We start from the raw sequence: 26,271 nt of genomic DNA on the forward strand, positions 1-26,271 counted from the left end.
CAAAATTCAAAATTTACCTATGTTTAATTTTTTATAATGGAAAGGGAAAAATGTTTATTAACTTGAAGAAGTTCATAAATCAATTTTTCCACAATGGGTGATTTGAAGAGAAAAGCTGAATTAGGAAAAAGAATCAGGGAGTAGAATTTTTTTTTATTTATTTGTTTTTTTTTTTTGACAGGCAGAGTTAGACAATGAGAGAGAGACAGAGAGAAAGGCCTTCCTTTTTCTGCTGGTTCACCCCCCAAGTGGCTGCTACGGTCGGTGCGTTGCGGCCGGCGCGCTGCGCCGATCTAAAGCCAGGAGCCAGTTACTTCCTCCTGGTCTCCCATGCGGGTGCAGAGTCCAAGGACCTGGGTCATCCTCCACTGCACTCCCGGGCCACAGAAGAAAGCTGGACTGGAAGAGGACCAACCGGGACAGAATCCGGTGCCCCAACCGGGACTAGAACCCAGGGTGCCGGCACTGCAGGCAGAGGATTAGCCTGATGAGCCACGGCGCCAGCTGAGGAAGTAGAATTTAAAAATGGATTAAGAAGCAGGAGTTGGCACAGTGGTTAAGGCATTGCTTGGGACAGTTATGTCCCATATCACAGTATCTAGGTTCAAGTCTCAGCTCTGCTTTCGATTCCAATCTCCTAGGTGTGCCCTACAGCTATTTGGGTTCCTGCCACCGTCATGGAAAATCAGAACAGAGTTCCAAGTTCCTTGCTTGGCCTGGCCCAGTCCTGGTGGCTGGGGGCACCTGAGGAGTGAACCAGCAGATGGAAGATTTCTCTCTCTCAAATAAAATTAAAACAAATAAATTTTGAAAGTTAAAAACAGGTTACTAATTAAGGTAGAAGAATTGAAAAAAGCAAAAGCAGCATAGCACAGATTACAGCTAAAACTCAAAGTATAATTAAATTACCTTGGGGGTTGAATTTTGAATTTTTCAAAAACTTCTGGATAGAGCAATGGAAACACCACCATCTCTTTTAGAGCTGCAATATGATTGGATAAGCCACCAACACTATCAAATCGTACCTGGAAATGGAAATGAATATTGACATTCTTAAGATCTAGAGTGAAAACTAAAATGTTACCTCACTTCTAAACTATATATACCCACACACTGACAACTAATAGTATCTCAGTGGTCTGAAGATTTTTAAAACACACATACAGGGGCTAGCATTGTGGCATAACAGGTAAATCTGCCACTTATGATACTGGCATCCCATAAGGGCATGGGTTTGGCTTTGGGTCTCAACTGTTCCACTTCCGATCTAGCTCTCTGCTAATGTGCCTGGAAAAGCATTGGAGGATGGCCCAAGTGTTTGGGCCCCAGCTCCCACATGGGAGGCCCAGAAGAAACTTCTGGCTCCAGGCTTCAGCTTGGTCCAACCCTGGCTGTTGTAGCCATTCGGAGACTGAGCCAGAGGGTAGACGATCTCTCTCTTTTTCTCTCTTGTAAATCTGCCATTCAAACAAATAAGTAAATCTTAAAACAAAAAACAAAAACAAACCAAAAAAACCCATGCATGCAAAGGTTCAAGTTTCTCATTTTAAAAGAAGCCAAGAGGTTGGCAGGGGAAGTATCTTTGACAGACATTAAGATGCCTGTATCCCATATGAGTCTTGGGTTTGATTTCCAGCTCTTGCTCAACATTTAAGCTTCCTGCCAAGAAGACCCTGGAAACCAGTAAGTGATGGCTCAAGTGGCTGGGCACTGCCAGCCACATGACAGATCTGGACTGAATTACTAGCTACTGGCTCCAGTCTGGCTTAGTTTGTGGACATCTGGGGAGAGAACCAGCAGATAGGAGATCTGTTTTCTCAAATTAAAAACAAACCGGCCGGCGCTGCGGCTAACTAGGCTAATCCTCCGCCTTGTGGAGCCGGCACACCGGGTTCTAGTCCCGGTCGGGGTGCCGGATTCTGTCCCGGTTGCCCCTCCTCCAGGCCAGCTCTCTGCTGTGGCCCGGGAGTGCAGTGGAGGATGGCCCAAGTGCTTGGGCCCTGCACCCCATGGGAGACCAGGAGAAGCACCTGGCTCCTGCCATCAGATCAGCGCGGTGCGCCAGCCATAGCGTGCTGGCCGCGGCGGCCATTGGAGGGTGAACCAACGGCAAAAGGAAGATCTTTCTTTCTGTCTCTCTCTCTCACTGTCCACTCTGCCTGTCAAAAACAAACAAACAAACAAACAAACAAACAAAAACAGACCAAGGCCAGCGCCGTGGCTCACTAGGCTAATCCTCCACCTGTGGCGCCAGCACCCCAGGTTCTAGTCCCGGTCGGGGCACCGGATTCTGTCCCAGTTGCCCCTCTTCCAGGCCAGCTCTCTGCTGTGGCCAGGGAGTGCAGTGGAGGATGGCCCAGGTTCTCGGGCCCTGCACCCGCATGGGAGACCAAGAGAAGCACCTGGCTCCTGGCTTCGGATTGGCGCAGTGCACAGGCTGCAGCGTGCCACCAGAGCGGCCATTTGGGGGGTGAACCAACTGAAAAGGAAGACCTTTCTCTCTGTCTCTCTCTCTCTCACTCACTGTCCACTCTGCCTGTCAAAAAACAACCACACACAGGTTTCTTTTTTAACTTTAAAAGAACAAGCATACGTTTCAGAACAGAGTACTCACTGAAGAATCAAGTTGCATTGGATCAACATCAGCGAGGCTTGCTCCAATTTTCATTCGGTCTTTATAAATTCCTTTTAATTCATCTTTCCGAAAATTTAGTGGGAGGCACCTATTAAAAAAGATACACACACGTCATCTCACCTTCCTGCTCAAATTCCATGTTAAAACAATGACATCTTCTTTTAGAATTAAAAAAAATTTTCAATTCAATTGGAGTGGAGCAGCACTGTAGCATAGAAAGTCAAGCCTCTGCCTACAGTGCTGGAATCCCCTATGGGTGCTGGTTCGAGCCCCAGCTGCTCCACTTCCAATCCAGCTCCATGCTAAATGCACATGGAAAAGCAGTGCAATATGGTCCAAGTGCTTGGGCTCCTGCAATCATGCGGGCGACTGGAAGAACATTCTGGCTCATGGCTTCAGTCTAGCCCTGCACTGGCCATTGTGGCCATCTGGGGAGTGAACCAATGGATGGAAGATCTCTTTCCTCCTCTCTATTTCTGCCTTTCAAGTAAATCAATAAATCTTAGAGAAAAAAGGAGCCTGCACTGTAGCACTGTGGGTAAAGCTGCTACTTGCAGTGCAGGCATGCACATGGTCACCGGTTCGAGTCCCGGGTGCTTCACTTCCGATCCAGCTCTCCTCTATGGCCTGGAAAAGCAGAAGATGGCCCAAGTCCTTGAGCCCCTGCACCTGCATGGGACACCAGAGGAAGCTCATGATTCCTGGCTTCAGATCAGCCTACCTTCAGCTGTTGCAGCCATTTGGGGAGTGAACCTGTGGATGGAAGACTTCTATCTCTCTTGCTCTGCCTCTCAAATAAATAATAAATCTTAAAAAAAATTTTTTAGAGAAAAAGAAACAATGGAAGAAAAAAAGATATAAGCTGAGACAGCAAAAACAGTCACTTGGTTCGCATTTAAAAAATTCAATTGGAGCATTCTTAAGATTATTTGCTTCTGGGGCCAGCTGCACTGTGGCTCAGCGGGTTAACACCATGGCCTGAGGCACCGGCATCCCACGTGGGCGCCGGTTCAGGGCCTGGCTGATCCTCTTCCGATCTTGCTCTCTGCTGTGGCCTGGGAAGGCAGTGGAAGATGCCCAAGTGCTTGGACCCCTGCACCTGTGTGGGAGACCTGGGGGAAGCTCCCGGCTCCTGGCTTTGGATCGGCGCATTCCAGCCGTTGCAGCCAATTGAGGAGTGAACCAGTGAATGGAAGACCTCTCTCTCTCTCTCTCTGCCTTTCCTCTCTCTCTCTGTAACTCTGACTTTCAAATAAATAAATCTTCAAAAAAAAAAAAAAAAAAAGATTATTTGCTTCAATTTCCTCATTTTCTTTACATGTCTAGAAATTAAGTATTAGAAATATTTATATCTGATGAGGCCAGTGCTGTGGCGCAGCAGGTTAACCTCTTGGCCTGAAGCGCCGACATCCTATATGGGCGCCGGTTCTAGTCCTGGTTTCTCCTCTTCAGATCCAGCTCTCTGCAAGGCCTGGGAAAGCAGTGGAAGACGGCCTAAGTCCTTGGGCTCCTGCACCCACGTAGGAGACCCGGAAGTAGTTCTTGGCTCCTGGTGGCGGATCGGCCCAGCTCCAGCCGTTGTGGCCATCTGGGGAGTAAACCAGCAGATGGAAGACCTCTCTCTCTAACTCTCTTTCAAATAAATAAAATAAATCTTAAAAAAAAGAATATTTATATCTGAAGTGTTATTACTAATGTATATAATCAAATAAAAATATCAAGTTATCTGGATGCCAAAAGCACCATTAAAAAGCACCTTCTTTTCCAATCTAGATAACTGCTAATTGTGCACCTGGGAGGCAGCAGATGACAGCTCAGGTACTTGGGTCCCTGTCACCTACTTGGGAAATCCAGATAAACTTTAGGTTCCTGGCTTCAACCTGGTCCAGCCCTAGCTGTTGCTGGTATCCAGGAAGTGAACCAGTGGATGGAAGATCTCGCTCTCTCTGCCTCTCAAATAAAATTAAAATTAAGAAATGAAAGCCAAGGCATGGAAGGTTATCTGCTCAACTAGGAGGTGGCAAGCACACCTGGCATAACTCTGCTATAATATCTCCCAGCAAAGTATTGTCAATCATCATTTGGAACCCTATCAATACCCTCAAGCAAGAATATATCCCTAATTTCCCAACTATTTTCAAAAGCAATGGGGGCAGGGGGCTGTATTTGGTAAGATAATACCTCGGACACCTGCACCCCCTTTCAGAGTGCCTGAGTTCAAGTCCTGGATCTGCTTCTGATCCAAGCCTCCTGCTAATGTGCACCCTGGGAGGTAGGAGATGATGGCTCAAGTACTTGAGTCCCTGCCACTCACATGAGAGACCTGGACTGAGTTCCAGGCTCCTGGCTTCAGTCTGGCCTACTCCTTGTTGTTGCAGGCATTTGAAGGATGTACTAGTGATTGAAGATCTCCATCTCTGCCTTTCAAATAAGTATTAAAAAAAAAATACTGCTTTCCCAGAAAGCTGCATTGGAAGTGGAGCAGCTAGGACTCAAACCGGCGTCCATAAGGGATGCCGGCACTGCAGGTGGTGGCTTTACCTGCTGCAACACAGCACTGGCCCCCTGCAGTTGTTTTTAATGTAGTCAAATATTGGAATAAATAAATTGTTAGGTTTCATGAGAGCAGAAGCCATTTCTTAATTTTTGCAAACAGACAATAAATACTTGAGATTAAAAAAAAAAAAAACAACACACAAATCACAGGTATGGTAGGTTGCAAAGAATACATGTAGATGAACCTCATCATGAAGATAGCTTATGCTAAAGGAAAATCCTTGTACCAGAATGCCTAAGCACAGAATGAATGCTACACCTGGACAAGTAAGTAAAAGCATACCATGCTCTCTCAAGTAACAATTCCTGCCAACCTCAACATAACTATTTACTGATGGGACACACTGTGATATTTTGATATATGAATTAAATATATATAAATAATATTATATAATAATAAAACTACTACTTAGCAATCTGTCACCTCACACAATTATTTCTTTGTGGTGAGAACATTCTTCTTATAGCTATTCTGAAATATTCAACACAATATTGTTAATGATAAGCCACCTTACTGTGCAGTAACATCATAAGGGATTTATAATATGAAATCTACAATGAAAAAATTTCAACTGCCATTTCTTATGACTATTACCCTTAAATAATTTTCAGAAAAAATATAACTAAATAACATAATTCACAGGATCAGATGCACATTTCCACGAATGAAGATCAGAAAAACAAATACAAGTATACAGCTTCTGGATAATCTAACTCACTGCCATCCCAACAGACATAAAATTCAAGTCACAAATAGAATTCAAAATTTTCTATTAGCCACATTTAACAAATGGAAATTAGGTATTTAATTTATCCTAATAGATCCAAACTAGTATTATTTCAACCCACAATAAAAAAAATAAAAAATTTAAAAACTGAAAAATTGTACCATTCTTTTTTGTGCTGTTTTTGAAATCCAAGTCTGTATTTTATAAAAAATCAGAGTGTGTCGCAACTCAGACCAACTACATTTCAAGTGCTTAATAGCCACATGTGGCTAAGTGCTTACTGTATTGGAAAGGACAGGTCTAACATGATATAACTTAGGTACAAAGAATGGTTGGTTTGTTGTCCCTTCAATTATCAGGTTTCAACAGCTTTGTTAAGCATTATTTCTTGTTCTAAGAGTATTTTATTATCAGAATTCAAGCACTGTACATTTATTTATCCAGCTACAACTATAAAATGAGAATAATCCATTGCCTATCTACTTCAAAATTGTTATGAAAAGCAAATGAGTTGGTAAGTGTATTTCCACTCACACTATAAAGAATTATGAAATAAATCCTTCAATTATCCTTAAGAGTTCCACAGTAAGAATATGTTACTATTATAACCAGAAAAATACACTTAAAGTGGAAAAGCAGCTATTTCTTCAAGTCATTATGTGTCTTTTTGGACTACATAAAGTCTCAGCATAAAATCATAACCATATGTTCTTACCTATTATTTGTTTCAACTGCAGACATTTTAACAAGACACTATACTGGTTTGTATATTAACCTTTTAAATCAGTCAAGCTTTATTCATTTCCAAATTATTCTTTTTCCTATTTTTTAAAATAAAGATAGCTGATAGTTTAAAAGAGGAAATTAATGGCACTCACCTATTAATGGCTCTATTACGGCTCCTTTTTCTTCGCCTCTCAAATTGTTGTTCATCTTCTGAAGAGGAAGATGAAGTAGAGTCACTACTGTGGATTGCATGCCTTCTCCTAGAATAAAGGGGAAATCTGAAATGATGATGAGGGAAGGCAGGATTTTTTTCCACCAGACTTAAAGATGCACACCTAATGATCCAAAAAGTTATCATAAAATTAATATTTGCTGAAACACCAAAGTAAACTCTGTTGGTTCAATCTTTGGGGTAAAAAAAGCCTGTTATTCTCAGAGAGAAAAGGTATTGGGACTATAATTTAAAAACATTTTCAGGAGTCAGCATTGTGGCACAGCAAGCTCAACTGCCACCTGCAACTCTGGCATCCCATGTCAAAGCACAGTTTCAAGTCCCTGCTGTTCTGCTTCCAACCCCAGCTCCCTGCTAACACACTAGGGAAGGCAGCTGCTACCCATGTGGGAGACCCTGAAGCACTTCCTGACTCATAGTTCAGGCTTGGCCCAGCTGTGGCAGATGTAGCCATTTGGGAAGTGAATCATTGTATGGAACACACTCTCTCTGTAATTCCCTCTCAAATAAATAAATAAATCTTTAACATACACTTTTTTTGGGGGGGGGGAGGGGGACAGGTAGAGAAAGAGAGAGAGAAACAGAGTTAAAGACAGCGAGAGAGAGACAGAGAGAAAAGTCTTCCTTCCGTTGGTTCACTTCCCTAATGGCCGCTATTGCTAGCACTGCGCCAATCCAAAGACAGAAGCCAGGTACTTCCTCCTGGTCTCCCATGCGGGTGCAGGGACCCAAGCACTTGGGCCATCCTCTGCTATACTCCCAGGCCACAGCAGAGAGCTGGACTGGAAGAGGAGCAACCAGGACTAGTACCCAGCGCCCCAACTGGGACTAGAACCCAAGGTGCCGGCGCCGCAGGCGGAGGATTAGCCTAGTGAGCCACAGCGCCGGCCAATAAACATATTTTCAATATAATAGTATATATACTTTCACATTTAGGAGGAATCATGAATTTTGAAATGTCAACTTTAAAAGGATTTTAATATATAAAAAGAGTATTTTTGTATGTATCAGGAAAGCTTTTTAAAAACTGCTGGGAAACAGTGAAAAACAAGATGGCCTTTTATCTATTTGGAGTATACCAATAACCATGAATTTTCAACTTTTAATAGCTGTATAAATGTGGATGAGTCACCCATCCCATAGAGTTTTCTTACTCAGAAAAGATGAAAATACTATCAAATTCTTAGCTGGCTGGTAAGATACCATGTGCAACATGCACACCAAAAATGTCTTAATCACTCCCATCTTTGGACAGTTGCAAAAGACAGGAAAAATGATTTGGTTGAGAAAAATCTTTATGTATTCTATTAACTCAGAGTTTAGAACTTTTCCTGGGGCCAGTGCTGTTGTGTAGCAGGTAGAGCCGCCGCCTGCGGTGCTGACATCCCATATGGGCACCAGACCTGGTTGTTCTACTTCCAATCTAGCTCCCTGTTGTGGCCTGGGAAAGCAGTAGATGGTCCAAGTCCTTGGGCCCCTGCACCCATGTGGGAGACCAGAAAAGCTCCTGGCTTCGGATCGGCTCAGCTCCAGCCGTTGCAGCCATCTGGGGAATGAACCATCGGATGAAGACCTCTCTCTGCTTCTTTGTAACTCTGCCTTTCAAATCATTCATTCAATCAATCAATCTTTAAAAAAAAAAAAAAAGAACTTTTCCTGAGTCACAGTGTCAGTAGGCATTTCCAAAAAACACAAAAGATCTCTGTGAATGAGATCCCAGTGGAAAGAACAGGCCATCAAAGAAGGAGGTACCTTTATTTATTTAAAAGCAGAGAGACAGGCAGAGTAACAGAGAAAGATTCTCCATCTGCTAGTTCATACCCAAATGCCCACAACAGACAAGACTGGGCCAGGCCAAATTCAGAGCCAGAACTCTGGTTTCCTTTGAAGGTATCAAGGACCCAAGCACTAAACACATTATCTGCTGCCTCCCAGGGTGTGCATTAGCAGGAAGCTGAAGCACGAAGAGCTGGGACTCAAATCCATGCACTCTGATATGGGATGCAAGCATCCCAGTGTGTCTTAACTGCTATAAGAATTCCCATCAGTTTTGGAAGCTCTCTCATATATTCACATAAAAACTGGTAAGCAAATGTTCACAATAGTATTATTCTTAACATCCAAAGTAGAAGTTCAAATGTCCAATGATAAACAGATAAATATATAGTATGTAGCCATTCAATAAAATGTTATTTCGCAACAGAAAAGGATGAAATACTGATACATGATATAAAACTGTTAAATCCTGGAAATGCTGTATTAAGTGAAATCAGTCACAAGAGAATCAACTTATATGAAATACCCAAGAGAGGTAAATCTATAGACAGAATACAGATTGATGTTTGCTTAGGGCTAGGGGAATGGAAACATTAGAGGATGATGAATTTCTTTCTGAGGTGATGAAATGCTTTACAATTGTGGTAATAGTTATACAACTCTGTGAATATACTAAAAGTCACTGAATTATATACTTTAGATGGGTTAACTGTATGGTATCTCAAGAATGCTTTAAAAAAACATCTAAGGAAGTTACCAAGCCAAAGAAAGGTCAGCATGTCAATGTTACTCAGGGGATAGCTAACATCTCTTAGCTCATACTTCAATTTAAATGTGTCAGGATTTTCCTTTAGTCTATGAGGCCCAAGGGCAGGAATCTTTTTATTTTATTTTATTTTATTTTATTTTATTTTATTTTATTTATTTATTTATTTATTTTTGACAGGCAGAGTGGACAGTGAGAGAGACAGAGAGACAGACAGAGAGAAAGGTCTTCCTTTGCCATTGGTTCACCCTCTAATGGCCGCCATGGCCGGTGCGCTGTGGCTGGCACACCGCTCTGATCCGATGGCAGGAGCCAGGTACTTCTCCTGGTCTCCCATGGGGTGCAGGGCCCAAGGACTTGGGCCAACCTCCACTGCACTCCCTGGCCACAGCAGAGAGCTGGCCTGGAAGAGGGGCAACCGGGACAGAATCCGGCACCCCGACCAGGACCAGAACCCGGTGTGCCGGCGCCGCAAGGCGGAGGATTAGCCTAGTGAGCCGCGGCGCTGGCTCCGAGGGCAGGAATCTTGCATTAGTCATTTGTATACCCATCATGCCTGGCACATGGTAGCACTCAAACATCTGTTAAGTAATCATAAAGGGAATAAAAATTCTGTACCAAAAAGTGATTCAACCAGAGAGACATTTCACAGGGAAAGACTGGACACTGAACCAAAAGTGGAAATTTATGAGCACCAAAGAGAAAACAAACCCCATGCTCTGGCAAGATACATTACAGTACAGACAATCAGCAAGTATGCTACTTCCAGAAGCATAAATACACTGAAGATTGATGAAGAAATTAAATCTCTAAGTATAACTGCCAGCCTACTCTGCTGGATCATACGGAAGCCTCCCCTTGAGTCAGGTAACCAGGACAGCTGTCCTGGCCCCAAGCTTAGTGGTGGTGTGGACTTGAGAGAACACTATACTTTCCTCTTCTATTCTGAAGACCATCACAGTTCACTACCAAAAGACAAGTCTTTAACAATATTCTACAGAGTCTATAAGAATACTGACAAAGGTCCACCTTTCAAACACAACTGATCCTGGAAAAGTCCTGACACATGAGTTTGCCTTCCTGATCCTCCATCCTTCTGTGCCACGGTCATGTGAAATGGGACAATGGAATAAGAAATCTAGAATGTACACTTGTGATTCTGACAATCAATTAAAAGACCAATGGATGTAAATATTTTCCTAAAAGAGATCCATCTTCAGCACTTCCAAAGGTATTGCTTCCCAAAACATGATGAAATAATGTTTCTTTGAAGCAAGAACAGTTCAAATAATTGAAATCTCCTAAGATTCAGTCTTAATTCTTTTTTTTTTTTTTTTTAATTTGTTTGACAGGTAGTTATAGACAGTGAGAGAGAGAGACAGAGAGAAAGGTCTTCTTTCCATTGGTTCACTCCCCAAGTGGCTGCAATGGCCGGAGCTGCGCCTGATCCGAAGCCAGGAGCCAGGTGCTGCCTCCTGGTCTCCCATGCGGGTGCAGGGGCCCAAGCACTTGGGCCATCCTCCACTGCTATCCCAGGCCACAGCAGAGAGCTGGACTGGAAGAAGAGCAACTGGGACTAGAACCAGCACCCACATGGGATGCCGGCACCACAGGCAGAGGATTAACCCTGTGCGCCACGATGCCGCCCCCCAGTCTTAATTCTGACAGATTAATAGTACTAGGAAAAAGGTACCCTTCCCCATCCCAATTTTTCCTTAGTCTTCTCTTAATCATAAATTACCTTATGCTATGATCCTGACTGCTCCAATATATCATTACTCAAGAGAATGAGGAATTATCAAGAATTATTGCTTTGGACTTATAGTTGACAGAGAAGAACAACTATTGGCAAGTAGAAGGAAAAGGAACCCACAAATAATTTAAGTGAATGTCTCTTGAAAAAGAAATGAATTATAAAACAGATCCAGTATAGGATAGCCACTCTAGAAGCTTTGTAACTTAGAATATTTGACACGGAAGGAGAATATGTTCATGATAGTATGGAAAGATAATACTGAGCCCATACTAACTTAATGTGAACATTAAATGAAACAATCTATGTAAAAATACTTAACACAGAGGTAGAAATACCGTATACACTGAAATCAGTGGTCGCTGTGTTACTAAAGCATAGAACAATGTCTTGACATGGTAGTTACCAACACTATTAGTGTAAGCACAAGTAAAATCTAGTCACTGGTATTAGGAATTAGAGCAGTAACAGGAAAGAATTCAAGTATTCTCTCCTAACATATTTTACAGTTGATCTTAGCCAAAAGATCAAGAAGTGATTCCCAACATATTCTAACACATCGAATCCAAAGACTCTAGAATCCTGTCCCAATATAACTACGATTATGTTGTCATAAATCAAACACTATCTTAGAACCAAACCTGTTCATTCGTTTACAATAAGGGCTTCTTGGTCCCGCAGAAGATAATCGATATCTTGGTCTTGCAGGAGAAGTTGGGCCACTATAAAATATATTGGGCTTCCTCTGGTGACGAGGTTCTAAAAAAGGAAGCATATATGACATATAAATATGTACAAAGATAATTCTGCTCATTTTAAATGCTTACAAAAGGTGCTGTCTTACAAGAAAGTACTAGTAAATATTTGCTGTAGACTATTTTACTATTCATGCTGTTACATCATATTGGTACATACTGAAAATATGTACCAGGTAGACATCAACCAACCAAAATCTATACTTGCTACAACCAACCATCATGATTGTACAGATGATTATCAGGAATTGTCAGTCCTGTGTAAAATGTTCACAAATATTAAAGTACAATGTTAACAAAAATCAAAATCCTTATATACTAACCAGAGAAATAAGTAGAAAGCTGTGCAATCTAAATAAAGACAAATATGAAATTTCAAAATAGCCAATTATTTGCCTTGGTCAAGACTAACATTTACCTCTTTGGAAGAAATGACTTACTGCAAATTTAGGATAAGTTAAAACAGTTGTGAGTATTCAATAAAACAAAAACATGAAAATACCAAAAAACAAAACAAAAAGCAAAGAGACTGGATGATAAAGCTAAGATAACAACATCTTCTGGAAAAAACATGTATAGCACTCACTTTCCAATGGAGCCTGGTAGTAAACAGTAGCTTTTCTCTGTCTAAGATAGTATCGTTTCTGATTATCTTCTTCTCCATCGTCTTCATCTTCATCATCATCGTCTTCATCTTCATCATCTTCACCATCATCTTCTTGATCTTCACCCTCTTCAGATGATTCTACAATTAAGAAACACTTCTAGAAAGAAACTCACCAAAATGCTAACAATTTTTATATAGGGGAGTTGAGAGGAAAAGAGAGCCTCCCTTTTTAAATTTATCGACTTTTAAATACTTCACAGAAAAGAACTTGTAACTCTTTTGAAAGATTAAATAGGATTTTTCAAAATGGTAAAGTTATAGAATTAAAAATAACTTAGAGTCTACTTGTATTCAGCTTCTGGCTTTGGTTCCTGATTCTAGCTTCCTGCCAATGGCTCAGATAATTGGGTTCTTGCCACCCACATGGGCAACCTAAACTGTGCTCCCAGCTTCAACCATGGCCCAGACCCACCTGTTTTGAGTATCTGGGGAGTGAGGCAGTGAACAGGATCTATTTTACCCTATTACTCTCTCAAAAACATAAAAATTAAAATAATTAATTAATTAAAAGACCTACAGTGGTGGGCATTTGGTGTAGCAATTAAGCCAAAATGCAAAATAGCATCTCACTTTCCAGAGATCACTTGTCCTAGACTTCAAACATTTCAAATACAAGTGAGAACAAGAAAGTGAACCAATGTAAGTTCAGAGAACCATCACAATATATTTCAGTAAGTACAATTAAAAAAAGAAAAAGATGCCGTTTGAGTCTATGGCCAATCTACCCTGAATGTGCTGATCTTGTCTGATCTTGGAAGATGCCATTGAGGGGTCCGTGTTGTGGCATAGTGGGTCGAGCTACCACCTCCAACACTGGCATCCCAAACATGCAATGGTTCATGTCCCAGCTGCTTTGTTTCTTATCCATCCAGTACCCTGCTAATGGGCCTGAGAAAGCAGGGGAGGGTGGCCCAAGTATTTGGGTCCTGGCACCCACATGGAAGACCTGGTAGAAGCACCTGGCTTATGCCCAGCACAGCCCAGGCTTTTGCGGTCATTTGGGATATGAACCAGTGGATGGAAGACCTCTTTAAATCTTTAAAACAACACACACACACACACACACACACATAAAGATGCCATTTGGGATGTCCACATTCCAAAACAGAGTAGGTCCTGGCTCTGCTCCAGATTCCAACTTCCTGCTCTTGTGCGTCCTAGGAAGCAACAGGTAACTGCTCAAGTAGTCGGGTCCCTGCCATCCACAAAAGAAACCTGGATTCAGTTCCTGGCTCTTGGCTATAGCCTGTCTCACCCCTGACTGTTATGAACATTTGGGTAGGAAACCAGGCACATAGGAGGTCTCTCTTTCCCTGCCTTTCAAATAAGTAAAAAACAATTAAAAGAAAAATCAGAAGGAAAAAAGTAGAGAAAAAAGATTGAAGCCTACTTTTAATAAGTACCAAACTAAAATTCACAGTGTTCCTGGAAATCCTATTAATACACTTAAGCTTCCAAGTTAATTTAACATGTTGACAAGTTTTAAGACAGCCTCATTTAGCTTGTGTTTAAAAATTGTTTTCTCTATTCCTGACTTTTAAATAAATAAATACTATTTTTTTTTAAGATTTATGTTATTCGAATGGCAGAGTTAGAAAGAAAGAGAGGGAGAGGAAAGGAGGGAAAGATCTTCTATTTACTGGTTCACTCCCCAAATGGCTACAACAGTCAGGGGTAGGCCAGGCCAAAGCCAAGAGCTAGGAACTCTACCCAGGTTTCCCATATGAGTGGCAGAGACCCACGCACTTTGGCCATCTTCCATCACTTTCCCAAGCACATTAACAGGGAGCTGGATCAGAAGTAGAGCAGCCAGGACTTTAACTGGTGCTCATAGGGGATTGCCGACATTGTAGGTAGCATCTTAACCTTCTGCACCACAAAGCTGGGCCCAACTTTTATGTTTTAAACTTAAGTATAACATCCCATTGAGCTTTCTAGGTACCATCCAGTTAGTAACAAGTAACATAGCTCAAATAACCTATTTAAGATAAAACAATCACACCAAAAATTTTAAAAATGGTTTTCACTTACTAATTCTACTAAGATTTTAATTTTTCTAAATCCTAACTGGAATAGCAAGACTTAATCACTTTTTACAAAGAGATATATGGTGTTGATAACCACTTTTATCTGCTTCAGAATTATCGAATACAGTTATTTCCCAAACATATTATTCATTTAAGCTCTCTTATCCCTATTTTATCTTTTAAATTATGACTAGTCCCCTGATCTCAAACTTCCATAAATGTCCTAGCTTCTAAATAAAGATTTCCTACGAAACAAAAATTAAATTCAAATACTGAAGACAAAATGAGAAAGGACTAACCCACACTGCCTTCTTGATTATCAGTTGTTTCTTCATCAGCTCTTTGAATACTTTTTTGTTTTCCTCTTGTATACACATTAAGATTGTCCTAAAAATATTTAGATAAAAGAAATAAACATTTAATATATATTTAGAAATTCAGAATGATCTTCCAGTCTTGCTTAAAATAAAGGTATTTCCAGAAATAAAATCTTATAACTCTAGTAATAACTAGTGACTGATCATACAAATGCTAGACAAAGTGATTAATAATTTTATCACTATATTATGATATACTAAATTATATTAATTGTATGGAGAAAGAATGAATTGGGAGATTATGAAATCATCCCTCTAATGGAAGAAAATATTTACTTCTGTTGCTTCATCATACACTCTCAAATCTTCAAGTTCTCTCATTCTTTGTCTCCTCATCTTTTTCATGTCATCCATTTTTTGAAGTACAGCTTCAGCAGTGCTTTAAAAAAATTGATACAAACATCAGATTAAATTTCAAAACAGATTCTTAAAAATCAAACACATTAAAATTTTTCCTTCCATTGTAATCTTTTGGTGTTACAGTTTTCCAAGAAGCACTGATTTACTGTGTAAACATATTATAAAAATTCTTTACAAGAATTTAAACACATATATAGAACTATTACAAAGATTTATAAAAACCATTCTTTCTTATGCTTTAAACAAACTGAATGCAGTAAATATTCAGGCTGATCAAAAATTATGATCCTTTCCTAACAGAAACATTTTGGCAGATAAGTCATATTTACCTAAGGAATTTTTACTCACTTTGTTATAAGTTTGTCAAATAGCACAGACTGGTTCACAGTACCATAACGACTTCTAATCCTACAACTGCGACGAACTTCAACATCACCATTCTCTTCATGCAAGTGTTCTGTAGTTTGAACAATGTTTCTAGTCCTCAAAGATCTAGTAACTGGAATCACTTTGTCTTCACAGATGTGCACATAAAAAGAATCAAAATATAATATTTATAAAACTCTTACAAAAGGAACAACTGAATAGTTATACTTTCATATAACAAAATTAGAGTATCTTAAGCTTATGGATTTTGAAAACAAAAATAGTTACAACACACATCTAACAGATGATCAGCCTTTCTACTCCCAAGGAAAAGAAGGTATGACACAAAGCCTTATACAGAAATGTACAAGGGAGTTAGTGGTCGCACATAAACTGGGGTGTGTGTGTGTGTGTGTGTGTGACAGAAAGTGAGGACAGTAGCTGTGAAGAGCCAGGAAAGAATATGAAGTACCCTGAAGTTACTTTTGGAAGAGCTAGTTAATTTCATTATCTTACTGTGGTGATGATTTTATGGTATAAACTTATGTATGTATTATATCAAAACCTAATGAACTATACACATTATATAAAATTGATTGTATAAGGATATAATAATCAAACAAAAATCTAATTACACATTCAATAAATAAAATGTCATTAACATTACTTACCTTCTTTGCACTCCTCTTTTTTTTTATCAGCCTGCTGCCTAGCCAACTGCCTACAAGAAAAATGTATTAAATAATTGACATTTTAAATTCCACATTTCATAATACTACAAATGAAGACAAAGTTACATTAGCCTAGAAAGTAAATTCTGCATTGTTTAAAAGTACTGAAAATATAGGCTCAGAATATTTATGCTTATGAAGTACAGCAACAGTCAAAAATTTTTTTCCTAAATCTGTACATATGAAATACATGAAGCTCATGTAACTTAAAAAAAAAAAAAAAAACTCTCAAAACAGAGTTGATATGCGCCTTAACTGACTTAATAAAAGCAAAGTATCACACTTGAAACAACAAATGAAAACCTTGGGGCCGGCACTGTGGCACAGCTGGTTAAACCCCTGGCCTGAAGCGCTGGTATCCCATATGGGCGCCGGTTCTAGTCCTGGCTGCTCCACTTCTGATCCAGTTCTCTGCTATGGCCTGGGAAAGCAGTAGAAGATGGCCCAAGTGCTTGGGCCTCTGTACCCATGTGGGAAACCCAGAAGCTGCTCCTGGCTCCTGGCTTCAGATCTGGGGCAGCTCTAGCTGTTGCAGCCATCTGAGGTATGAATCAGCGGATGGAAGACCTCTCTGTCTCTACCTCTCTCTGTAACTCTTTGAAATAAACAAAAATAAATCTAAAAAAAAAAAAAAAAAAAAAGAAATCTTTAGCCTAAGAATTCAGCAAGAAGAAGACAATATGCTCTATGCCACAGGGATATCGTACCCCCATATCCTTGAGGAATTCATAACTAGAATAGAACTAATGCCCCTTGGTGATGTTAACTGTCCTCTCAAAACACCTGCTGGCCACAACCTTTACGTGAATGTGCTATTATCATTCACATATAGGAAGTCTCATTTGTGCTTAGAGAGACCCCACCTACAAAATGGCATACAGAATCTACTAAATTGGAAAGAATACTTTCCAAGTCTTAAAAAAGTATCCCTCTCTGTAATTTTTCAACATCCCCCTCTCCCACCTTGTGGAAAAGCAGGCTAAGCCACCGCCTGTGATACCTGCATCCTATATGGGAACGCTGGTTTGAGTATCGGCTACTCTGCTTTCGATTCAGCTCCCTGCATATGTGCCTGGGAAAGTGGCAGAAAATGGCTCAAGTACTGGGGGCCCTGCACCTACATGGGAGACTGGGATGGAGTTCCTGGCTCCAGCCTGGCCTGTCACTGTTGAGGTCATCTGGGGTTGAATCAGTAGAATGAAGATCACTGTCACTCTCTGCCTTTCAAATAAATAAAATAAATCCTTAAAAAAGAACAAAAGAGCATCTACTGGGCAATCAAAACTCATCAACTTATCTCTAGTGACTCAATTATCCATACTTGGACAAGTTTTCTCTGTTAAATCTACGTACCAAGCTATTTGCAAATGGGCTGGTTTATACATGTGAAATTTCAAATATACTTTAAAATAAGTCTCTTATACAGATGAGTTAATTCATATAATCTTATATGTAAGTCAATCTTGAGTCTTTACTCTCTTGGAATACAAATAAGAACCAAGGGGGTAAAATAAAAGTCCATTCAGCAATTCATCTACACTTTGAAGTTTATTTCATTTATAGGCTCAAAGGCCTATAAATGGTTTTATTTTTTCCTTAAAAATTTATTTATTTATTTGAAAGTCAGAGTAACAAAGAGAGAGAAGGAGAGGTAGACAGAGAGAGAAGTTTCCATCTGCTGGTTCACTCCCCAATTGGCCACACAACAGCCAGATCTGCACTGATACGGAGCCAGGAGGTTTCTTCTGGTCTTCCACACAGGTGCAGGGGCTCAAGCACTTGGGCCATCTTCTACTGCTTTCTCAAGCCATAACATAAAACTGGATTGGAAGTGGAGCAGCCGGGACACACACTGACACCCATATGGGATACCAGCACCCATACAGGATACCAGCACGGCAGGGGACTTTACCCGCCATTCCACAGTACTAGCCCCTCAAAGACTTTTCCTATAAAGAAGTTACTCCCTCCACACCGTGTAGGCCTACAAATTTTTATAAACCAGGTATGTTTTGTTGTTGTTGTTAAGATTTATAATATTTATTTGAAAGGCAGAGTTACAGAAAGATTTTCCATCCACTGGTTCATTCCCCAAATGACACATCGGCTGAAGTTGTACCAGGCCAGAGCCAGGAGCCTCTTCAGAGTCTCCCATGTGGGTGCAGGGATCCAAGGGATTTGAGTCCTCTTCTGTTGTATTCCCAGGTGCATTAGCAGAGAGCTGGATGGGAAGTAGAGCATCCAGGACTTGAACCAGTGCCATTCTAGGGTGCCAGCATCACAGGTGGCAGCTTTTACTAGCTACACAAGCCAGCCCCAAACCAGGTCCCTCTCTTAAGCACCAGGAACACAACGACTTAAAGCAGTATTTTTCTTCTCTTCTTGAAAAAGCTAGCTAGTAAAGATGGTATGCTTGTGAATCACGGTCTCTGTCACAGCTGACACAAGCATGAAAGTAGCCAAAGACAAAATGAATACATATGGCTGTGACTCAATGAAACTACAAAAACAGATGGCTAGGCTGTGTCAACTCATGCCTATCTGATAAATGCTAAAGACCTTTTCTCCCTAGAAAACTGCGTGTACACACTTTACTTCAGAGGTTTGATGCATTCCCTGAAAACCATCCATTATCACTGGATCCTGGTTAAGGACTCCAGGATCAAAGAAATATACAGATCTTGCCCCCAGTGCAACTCCTTGGGTCTTCCTGTAGTTCTCCTACAATCTTCCTCACCTGGTCTTTGAGACCCAAATAAGTGGAAAACAAAGAGCAGAAAAACAAAATCAGAAAGGTACCAATAAGGTAACTATACTTAAGTATATTGCAACAATGAAAAAAGTAGGAAACAAGTACATTTTAAAAACTCAAAAATACTGTAGGCCACTTTACTTAAGGCTTAAAGAAACAGATACCAGTATTATCATTATATAAAATAAGTAACAACTTTTAACAATGACCTAAATAAACACACATACATACACAAAACAAAAACAATGACCTAAATATAGGGAAGTTATTTTTTTATTTTTGACAGGCAGAGTGGATAGTGAGAGAGAGAGAGAGAAAGATCTTCCTTTTGCCGTTGGTTCACCCTCCAATGGCCGCCACGGCTGGGAGGATTAGCCTATCGAGCCGCGGCGCCGGCCGGGAAGTTATTTTTATATAGGGATTTTCCATAGAAGACATACAAATGCTCCACTGGCACATAAGAGCCTCAACACTATTAGCTATAAGGGAAATGCAAATCAAAACCACAATGAACTATTTCATACCCACTAAAATAACTAACATCAAAAAAAGTGACTAAGACAAGTGTTGCGGACTTGGAAACCTCATGTACCGCTGATAGGAATGAAAAATAGTGCAGCTTCTTTGGGAAACAGGTTCAGTTAATACTCAGAACAGCAGTGTTGGGGTTGGCATTGTGGCATTATCAGGTGAGGCTACACCTGAGACTCTGGCATCCCACATGGGTGCCAGTTCATGTCCCAGCTGCTCCACTTCCCATGCAATTCCCTGCCAATGTACTTGAGAAGGCAGTAGAAGATGGCCCTAGTGCTTGGGTCCTATCACCTGCATGAGAGATCTAGATGAAGTTTGTGGTTTCTAGCTTCAGCCTGACCCAGCCCTGGCCAGGTGAGGCCATTTGCGGAATGAACCAGCAGATGAAGAGCTCTCTCTTTCTCTGTAAATCTGCCTTTCAAACAAATTAATTAATCTTTAAAAAAACAAGCACCAGCGCCACGGCTTACTAGGCTAATCCTCCACTTTGCCACTTTGCAGCGCTGGCACACCCGGTTCTGGTCCCGGTCGGGGTGCCGGATTCTGGCCCGGTTACCCCTCTTCCAGGCCAGCTCTCTGCTGTGGCCAGGGAAGGCAGTGGAGGATGGCCCAAGTGCTTGGGCCCTGCACCCCATGGGAGACCAGGACAAGTACCTGGCTCCTGCCTTCGGATCAGTGTGGTGTGCCGGCCGCGGCGGCCATTGGAGGGTGAACCAACAGCAAAGGAAGACCTTTCTCTCTGTCGCTCTCTCTCACTGTCCACTCTGCCTGTCAAAAAAAAAAAAAAGGCATACCACAAAACAAAAAATTAGTGTTGAGGCTGGCATTGTGGCACAGTGAGAAAGTTGCCTGTTATGATACTGATATCCATACTCGGTTCAAATTCCAGCTGCTCCATTTCTGATCCAGTTTCCTGCTAATGCACCTGGGAAGGCAGCAGAAGACAGCCCAATTACTTGGGCCCCTGACACCCATGTCAGAAACCAAAATGGAGTTCTTGGATGCTGCCTGGCCCAGACCCAGATTTTGCAGGAATTTGGGGAGTGAACCAGTAGCTATGTCCACATAGAAATGTAAACAGTGTTTATACTATTATTCATAATGACCAAAAAGTAGAAATAATCTAATTGCCTATCAACTGATCAATGAATAAAATATGGCTATTCAAACAATGGAACTGTATTAGGAAATAGAAATATAGATACAACATAAATGAACCGGGGTCAGCGCTGTGGCGCAGTGGGTTAACGCACTGGCCTGAAGCGCCAGCATCACATATGGATGCTGGTTCAAGACCCGGCTGCTCTACTTCCAATCCAGCTCCCTGCTATGGCATGGGAAAGCAGTAGAAAGATGGCCCAAGTCCTTGGGGCCCCTGCACCCGCATGGGAGACCCGGAAGAAGCTCCGGTCTCCTGGCTTTGGATCGGCACAGCTCTAGCTGTTGCGGTCAATTGGGGAGTGAACCATCAGATGGAAGACCTCTCTCTCTCTCTCTCTCTCTCTCTCTCTCTGCCTCTCCTTTCTCTGTGTAATTCTTTCAAATAAGTAAATAAATCTTTAAAAAGTATATAAATGAACCACGGAGACTAACAAGTGAAAGAACCCAGACACAAAAGGTCGGATCTTATGATTCTATTTGTGAGTAACTATATGAAATGTGAAAAATAGTCAAACTCAGAGCTGGCGCTATGGTATAGCAAGTAAAGCTGCTGCGTGCAATGTTGGCATCTAATCTAGCTCCCTGCTAATGACCTGGGAGAAGCAGAACATGGCTCAAGCCCTTGGACCCCTGCCACCCACGGGGGAGACCAGGAAGAAGCTCCTGGCTTCAGCCTGGCCCAGTGCTGGCCATTGTGATCATCTGGGGAGTGAATCAGAAGATGGAAGATCTCTGTCTCTCCCTCTCTCCGATTTCCAAATGTATATATTTGAAAGGCAGAGTTACAGAGAAAGGGATGGGAGGGGAGGAGATCGATCTACCATCTGCTGGTATACTCTTCAGATGACTGCAATGGCTATAGCTGGGCCAAGCCAAGACCAGGAGCCAGGAGCTTCTTCTGGATCTCCCACATGTATGCAGGCGCCCAAGTGCTTTGGCCATCTTTGGCTGCTTCCCCAGATGCATTAGCAAGGAGCTGGATAGGAAGCAGAGCAACCGAACTGGAACCAGTGCCCCTAAGAGACAACAATGTTGCAGGCAAATTAACTTGCTACACTACAACACCAGCTCATCAAATAAATCAATCTTTAAAAAAAAATAAAAATAGGTCAAACTCATAGCAACAGAAAATGACTGCATCCCAAGGGGATGGAAGATCTAATAGGCATAGGCTTTCTATTCAAAGTGATGAAAGTATTCTGAAACTAGAATATATCTGAAACTAGACATAATAATAAAACCCCTTAGTCATATTTTTAAAACAGGCATTTAATGTTATGTGAATTATAGCTCAATTTAAATAAAAAAAGACAGGAAGGCAAGCGCTGTGGCATAGCGGGTAAAGTCGCCACCCGCAGTACCAGCATCCCGTATGGACGCCGGTTCATGTCCTGTCTGCTCCACTTCTGATCTAACTCTCTGCTATGGCTTGGGAAAGTAGTGGAACATGGCCCAAGTCCTTGGACCCCTGAATCCATGAGACCTGGAAGAAGCTCCTGGTTTCTGGCTTCGGATCAAATGCGGCCATTTGGGGAGAGAACCAGCATACGGAAGACCTCTCTCTGTCTCTGGCTCACTGTAACTCTGCCTTTCAAATAAGTAAATAAATCTTAAAAAAATAGGAATCCAATATATTTTAAAACAAATCCAATTAAAAATAGTAAGCCATTCAACCTTAAATCCAGATACAAAAGCACTTATATATGGTGATAACTTAGAACAACTGTTTGGCTCCAAATATAAATTAAAAAATAAAATCTTGGGACCAGCACTGTGGCATAGTGGGTAAAGCCGCTGCCTGCAGTGCTGGCATCCCATATAGGCACTAGTTTGAGTCCCGGCTGTTCCACTTCCAATCCAGCTCTCTGCTGTGGCCCGGGAAAGAAGTACAAGATGGCCCAGGTCCTCCCTGCTCCTTCGTGGGAGAACCGAAAGAAGTTCCTGGCTCCTGGCTTTGAATCAGCACAGCTCTGGCCATTCCATCCAATTGGGAAGTGAACCAGTGGATGGAAGACATCTCTCTCTCTCTCTCTCTCTCTGTGTGTGTAACTCTTTCATATAAATAAATAAACCTTAAAAACATGAGAAGTTTTATTTATTTCCTTAATACTTTTCTAGCATAAAGTACAGTAGTATTTCACAAACTTGAAAAATGTACAGATTCTTTTAAAGGTAAACTTTTGAGAACTTCCTTTACATTTTTTGTAAAGTTATATAAACCCAAACTAGATAAATTCATTAATAAGGTTTTTTACAGGCAAAACTATAAAACCAACCATTAACAAAAAAAAAGTAGTATAATATGAGGCGTTGCTGATATGAAATAGCCATCTGCCATGTGAACATGCTATTGATTGACATCAATCTGAGTGTGGGGCCTGGTGCTGTGGCACAGTAGGTTAAGGCCCCTGCCTCCAATGCTGGGATCCCATATGGGAGCCAGTTCAAGTCCCAGCTGCTCCATGTCTTAGGGCCCCTACACCCACGTGGGAGACCAGGAAGAAGCTCCTGGCTCCATATCACCTCAGCTCTGGCCGTTGTGGTCATTTGGGGAGTGAACCAGCAGATGGAGACTTCTCTCTGGCTCTACCTCTCTTTTTAACTTTTTCAAATAAATAAAATAAATCTTTAAAAAAAAATTTGAATTTGGCATTTCATGTTATCTTGTTTATTATGTACTACTGTGTGTGTATCACGAGGACTAAACTAAGTGCTCCGGACTTTAATTTCAACAGCATGTCACAACATCCCAGCCGGCAGCCTCTTCTCAAAAAGAGCCATACCATTTAAGTACTAGTTGCACAGTTCTAATGTCACAGAACAGATAATTCAAAGCAGTCCTATGTGATGTCAGTTCAACTGTAAAAACAGGAATGCAGGGACAGAAATATTATGGGGATTCTCTAGAAAGTATTTATTTGGGTGATTTGGACTGCTTATATCCTGATAATTTAAAAATTTTTAGAGAATTCACAGACCATTTCCCCACCTCCACCAGAACAAATCTAAAGATGTCAAGTTTTACTTAATCCTTTCTAAAAGTGGAACATTTTCCCCATTTTAACAACTTTGAAATTGGAATGTCTTATAATTGATGGCATACTATAGTTTGTCACTTTTTCACTTTTATTGTCTAATTAAACAATGCTGTGCTTTAACTGCTAATATTGTGGATTCTGTGAAATGCAGCAAATTTAATTATACAAATTCATGTTAAAAAATTATTTCATCAAATTTTACTCTAATTAGCCCCCCTTCATTTTCTCAGTTTCTACCACAGCAACAGGGAAATTGAAGGGTGCAAACTAATTAAACTTAGATTTACATCTGCCCTGAACCAAACAACTTTAGTGCCAATGAACTTAGCCAAACTACCTACTGCAGAGATTGATTTCTCTGGTTTCAAAATGGGATTCGTGCCACCTTCCTCAAAAGAAATAAAATTTACATATGCATAAAGCATCTAGTTCTGTTAGATTAATTTAAAAATGAAACCCCGATGTTCTGCCGCCACTGTGAAACAGATGGCTTTAGACGCAACATAAAGTCATAAATGACTCAGAGCTGATGAAAACCTTGATAGCAGGTAATGAGAAATAGTACTACTATTCTGAACAAAGGCTTTGTAAAGACTATGAAGAAAAATCACATTTTATAAGCAAGTTACAGTTACAAAGTCTTTAGATGATCAAATCCTTCAAGGAACTTATCTTGTATCAATCAACCTTGCCAGTTGCACTTAAAAACACCACTTTTGAACAACAAAACAAACCTGATTGTGTAGATATGAATTTTAATTCAATAAATTCATTTGTGATAATTTCATTTCAAAAAAGTTGTGTTTTACAAGCCTGGAATTTTGATAACTTGTTAAAAACACACTTTAAAATCCAAATGCACTAGATTATTGTTTTAAAACTATTTTGGATTAGTGTTCAATCACCTTGTATTACCTTGTAAAATGTCTGCCATTAGCATGTTTCTCCGTTATTTCCATATTCTTATCAAAACTAGAATCTGAAGAATTCTGTGCAGTTTTTCTCAAAGACCTTAAAGCACGCGTCCGGTGGTAAGATTCAACTTTCTTAACTGAAGACCCATCCTTTAAGACAAATAAAAAAAAGAAAAAAGAAAAAGCCATCTAAGTTTTTCTTTAGTAAAAAACCCTAATTTAAACTCTTCCCAAGTTCTCTCTGATTTTAGGTACATAACAAATGCTTTGTGTGAATAATTATTTTTGCATCTCCCCAAGAAACTATGGTAGTCAAAATCTAAAACAATGATTTCACAAGAAACAAATACCAGGATTATTTATGAAATAGCTAGTTGGATTGACTGATGGTTACAACTATCCTAAAGTTTCCCATCACTGATTTAAAATGAGTCATTTTAGGGGCAGGCATTGAGAACAGTGGTTCAGAGGCCAAAAAGGATGTCTGCAACCCAAGCTCCCTGCTAGTTCCTATTCTGAAAGGTAGCAGGTGGTTACTCAAATATCTCAGTACCCATCACATAGAGAGGAGACACAGACTGAGTTCACAGCTCTTGGCTTCAACCTGGCCTAGCGCAGTTACAAATGGTAGATTTCTCCAGTTCAAATAAACAAATAAGTAAATAAAACATTTTAGTCCTTCTAGCAACCTCAACCCAAGACAACATTATTTATTCCACAGGATTTATGTAAAAATTAGATACGAACTTAAGAAAATGCCAAGTGATGTATAGAATTCTCACTACTTTTTTACCAGTATACCTACACTGAAGCTGTCTGAAAAAAGAATATCTACACATTAGGTAGATATATCATTTTAAACACAAATACCTCATGTCTCAGAATATAGTATAACAGAAGACTTTTTAAGAAATACCTTGATAATCTACTTCCACACACTCTTATCAAAATGGATTAGCCCCAGAAGGCACCAACATTTCATTTAATTGCATTCTCCCATTTTACAAAAGTCATCTCTTTCATTCATTCTAAACGTTACTATCGTTACTATTAGACTTCCTTAAGGCACTAAAAACATTCTGGGGGCCAGCACTGTGGCATAATGGGTAAAGCAGCCATCCCATATGGGCACTGGTTTGAGTTCTGGCTGCTCCACTTCCACTCCAGCTCTCTCTCCTATGGCCAGGGAAAGCAGTGGAAGATAGCCAAAGTGCTTGGGTCCCTGCACCCGTGAGGGATTCCCAGAGGCAGCTCCTGGCTCTTGGCTTTGGATTGGCCCAGCTCTGCCTGTTGTCGCCGTCTGGGGAGTAAACCAGCAGATGGAAGGCCTCTCTCCTTCTCTCTCTAACTGTGACTTTTAAATAAACAAATAAAATATTCTTTAAAAAAACTTTTAAAAATCTACCTCATGATAAAA

General features: G+C 40.7%; 1 protein-coding gene across 11 annotated transcripts in view; it reads right to left on the reverse strand.

Annotated features, from left to right (window-relative positions):
- ATAD2 (ATPase family AAA domain containing 2) overlaps positions 1-26,271 on the reverse strand; it is a 91,862-nt gene that overhangs the window by 33,456 nt on the left and 32,135 nt on the right. For 10 of the 11 annotated variants that reach the window (XM_070075455.1, XM_070075454.1, XM_051844788.2 and 7 more), the window contains 10 exons: positions 24,856-25,004; positions 16,396-16,445; positions 15,707-15,872; positions 15,275-15,377; positions 14,921-15,008; positions 12,514-12,672; positions 11,814-11,931; positions 6,798-6,905; positions 2,615-2,723; positions 910-1,025 (listed from right to left, as the gene is read on the reverse strand). In XM_070075455.1, the coding sequence (XP_069931556.1) occupies positions 910-1,025; positions 2,615-2,723; positions 6,798-6,905; positions 11,814-11,931; positions 12,514-12,672; positions 14,921-15,008; positions 15,275-15,377; positions 15,707-15,872; positions 16,396-16,445; positions 24,856-24,899 (1,061 nt within the window). In that variant the 5' untranslated portion in view covers positions 24,900-25,004. Of the gene's footprint in view, positions 1-909; positions 1,026-2,614; positions 2,724-6,797; positions 6,906-11,813; positions 11,932-12,513; positions 12,673-14,920; positions 15,009-15,274; positions 15,378-15,706; positions 15,873-16,395; positions 16,446-17,576; positions 17,598-24,855; positions 25,005-26,271 lie in introns of those variants that run through there. The other variant, XM_051844791.2, reaches the window with a different exon arrangement.

This window comes from Oryctolagus cuniculus, chromosome 6 (assembly GCF_964237555.1).
Source record: "Oryctolagus cuniculus chromosome 6, mOryCun1.1, whole genome shotgun sequence".
NCBI lineage: Eukaryota > Metazoa > Chordata > Mammalia > Lagomorpha > Leporidae > Oryctolagus > Oryctolagus cuniculus.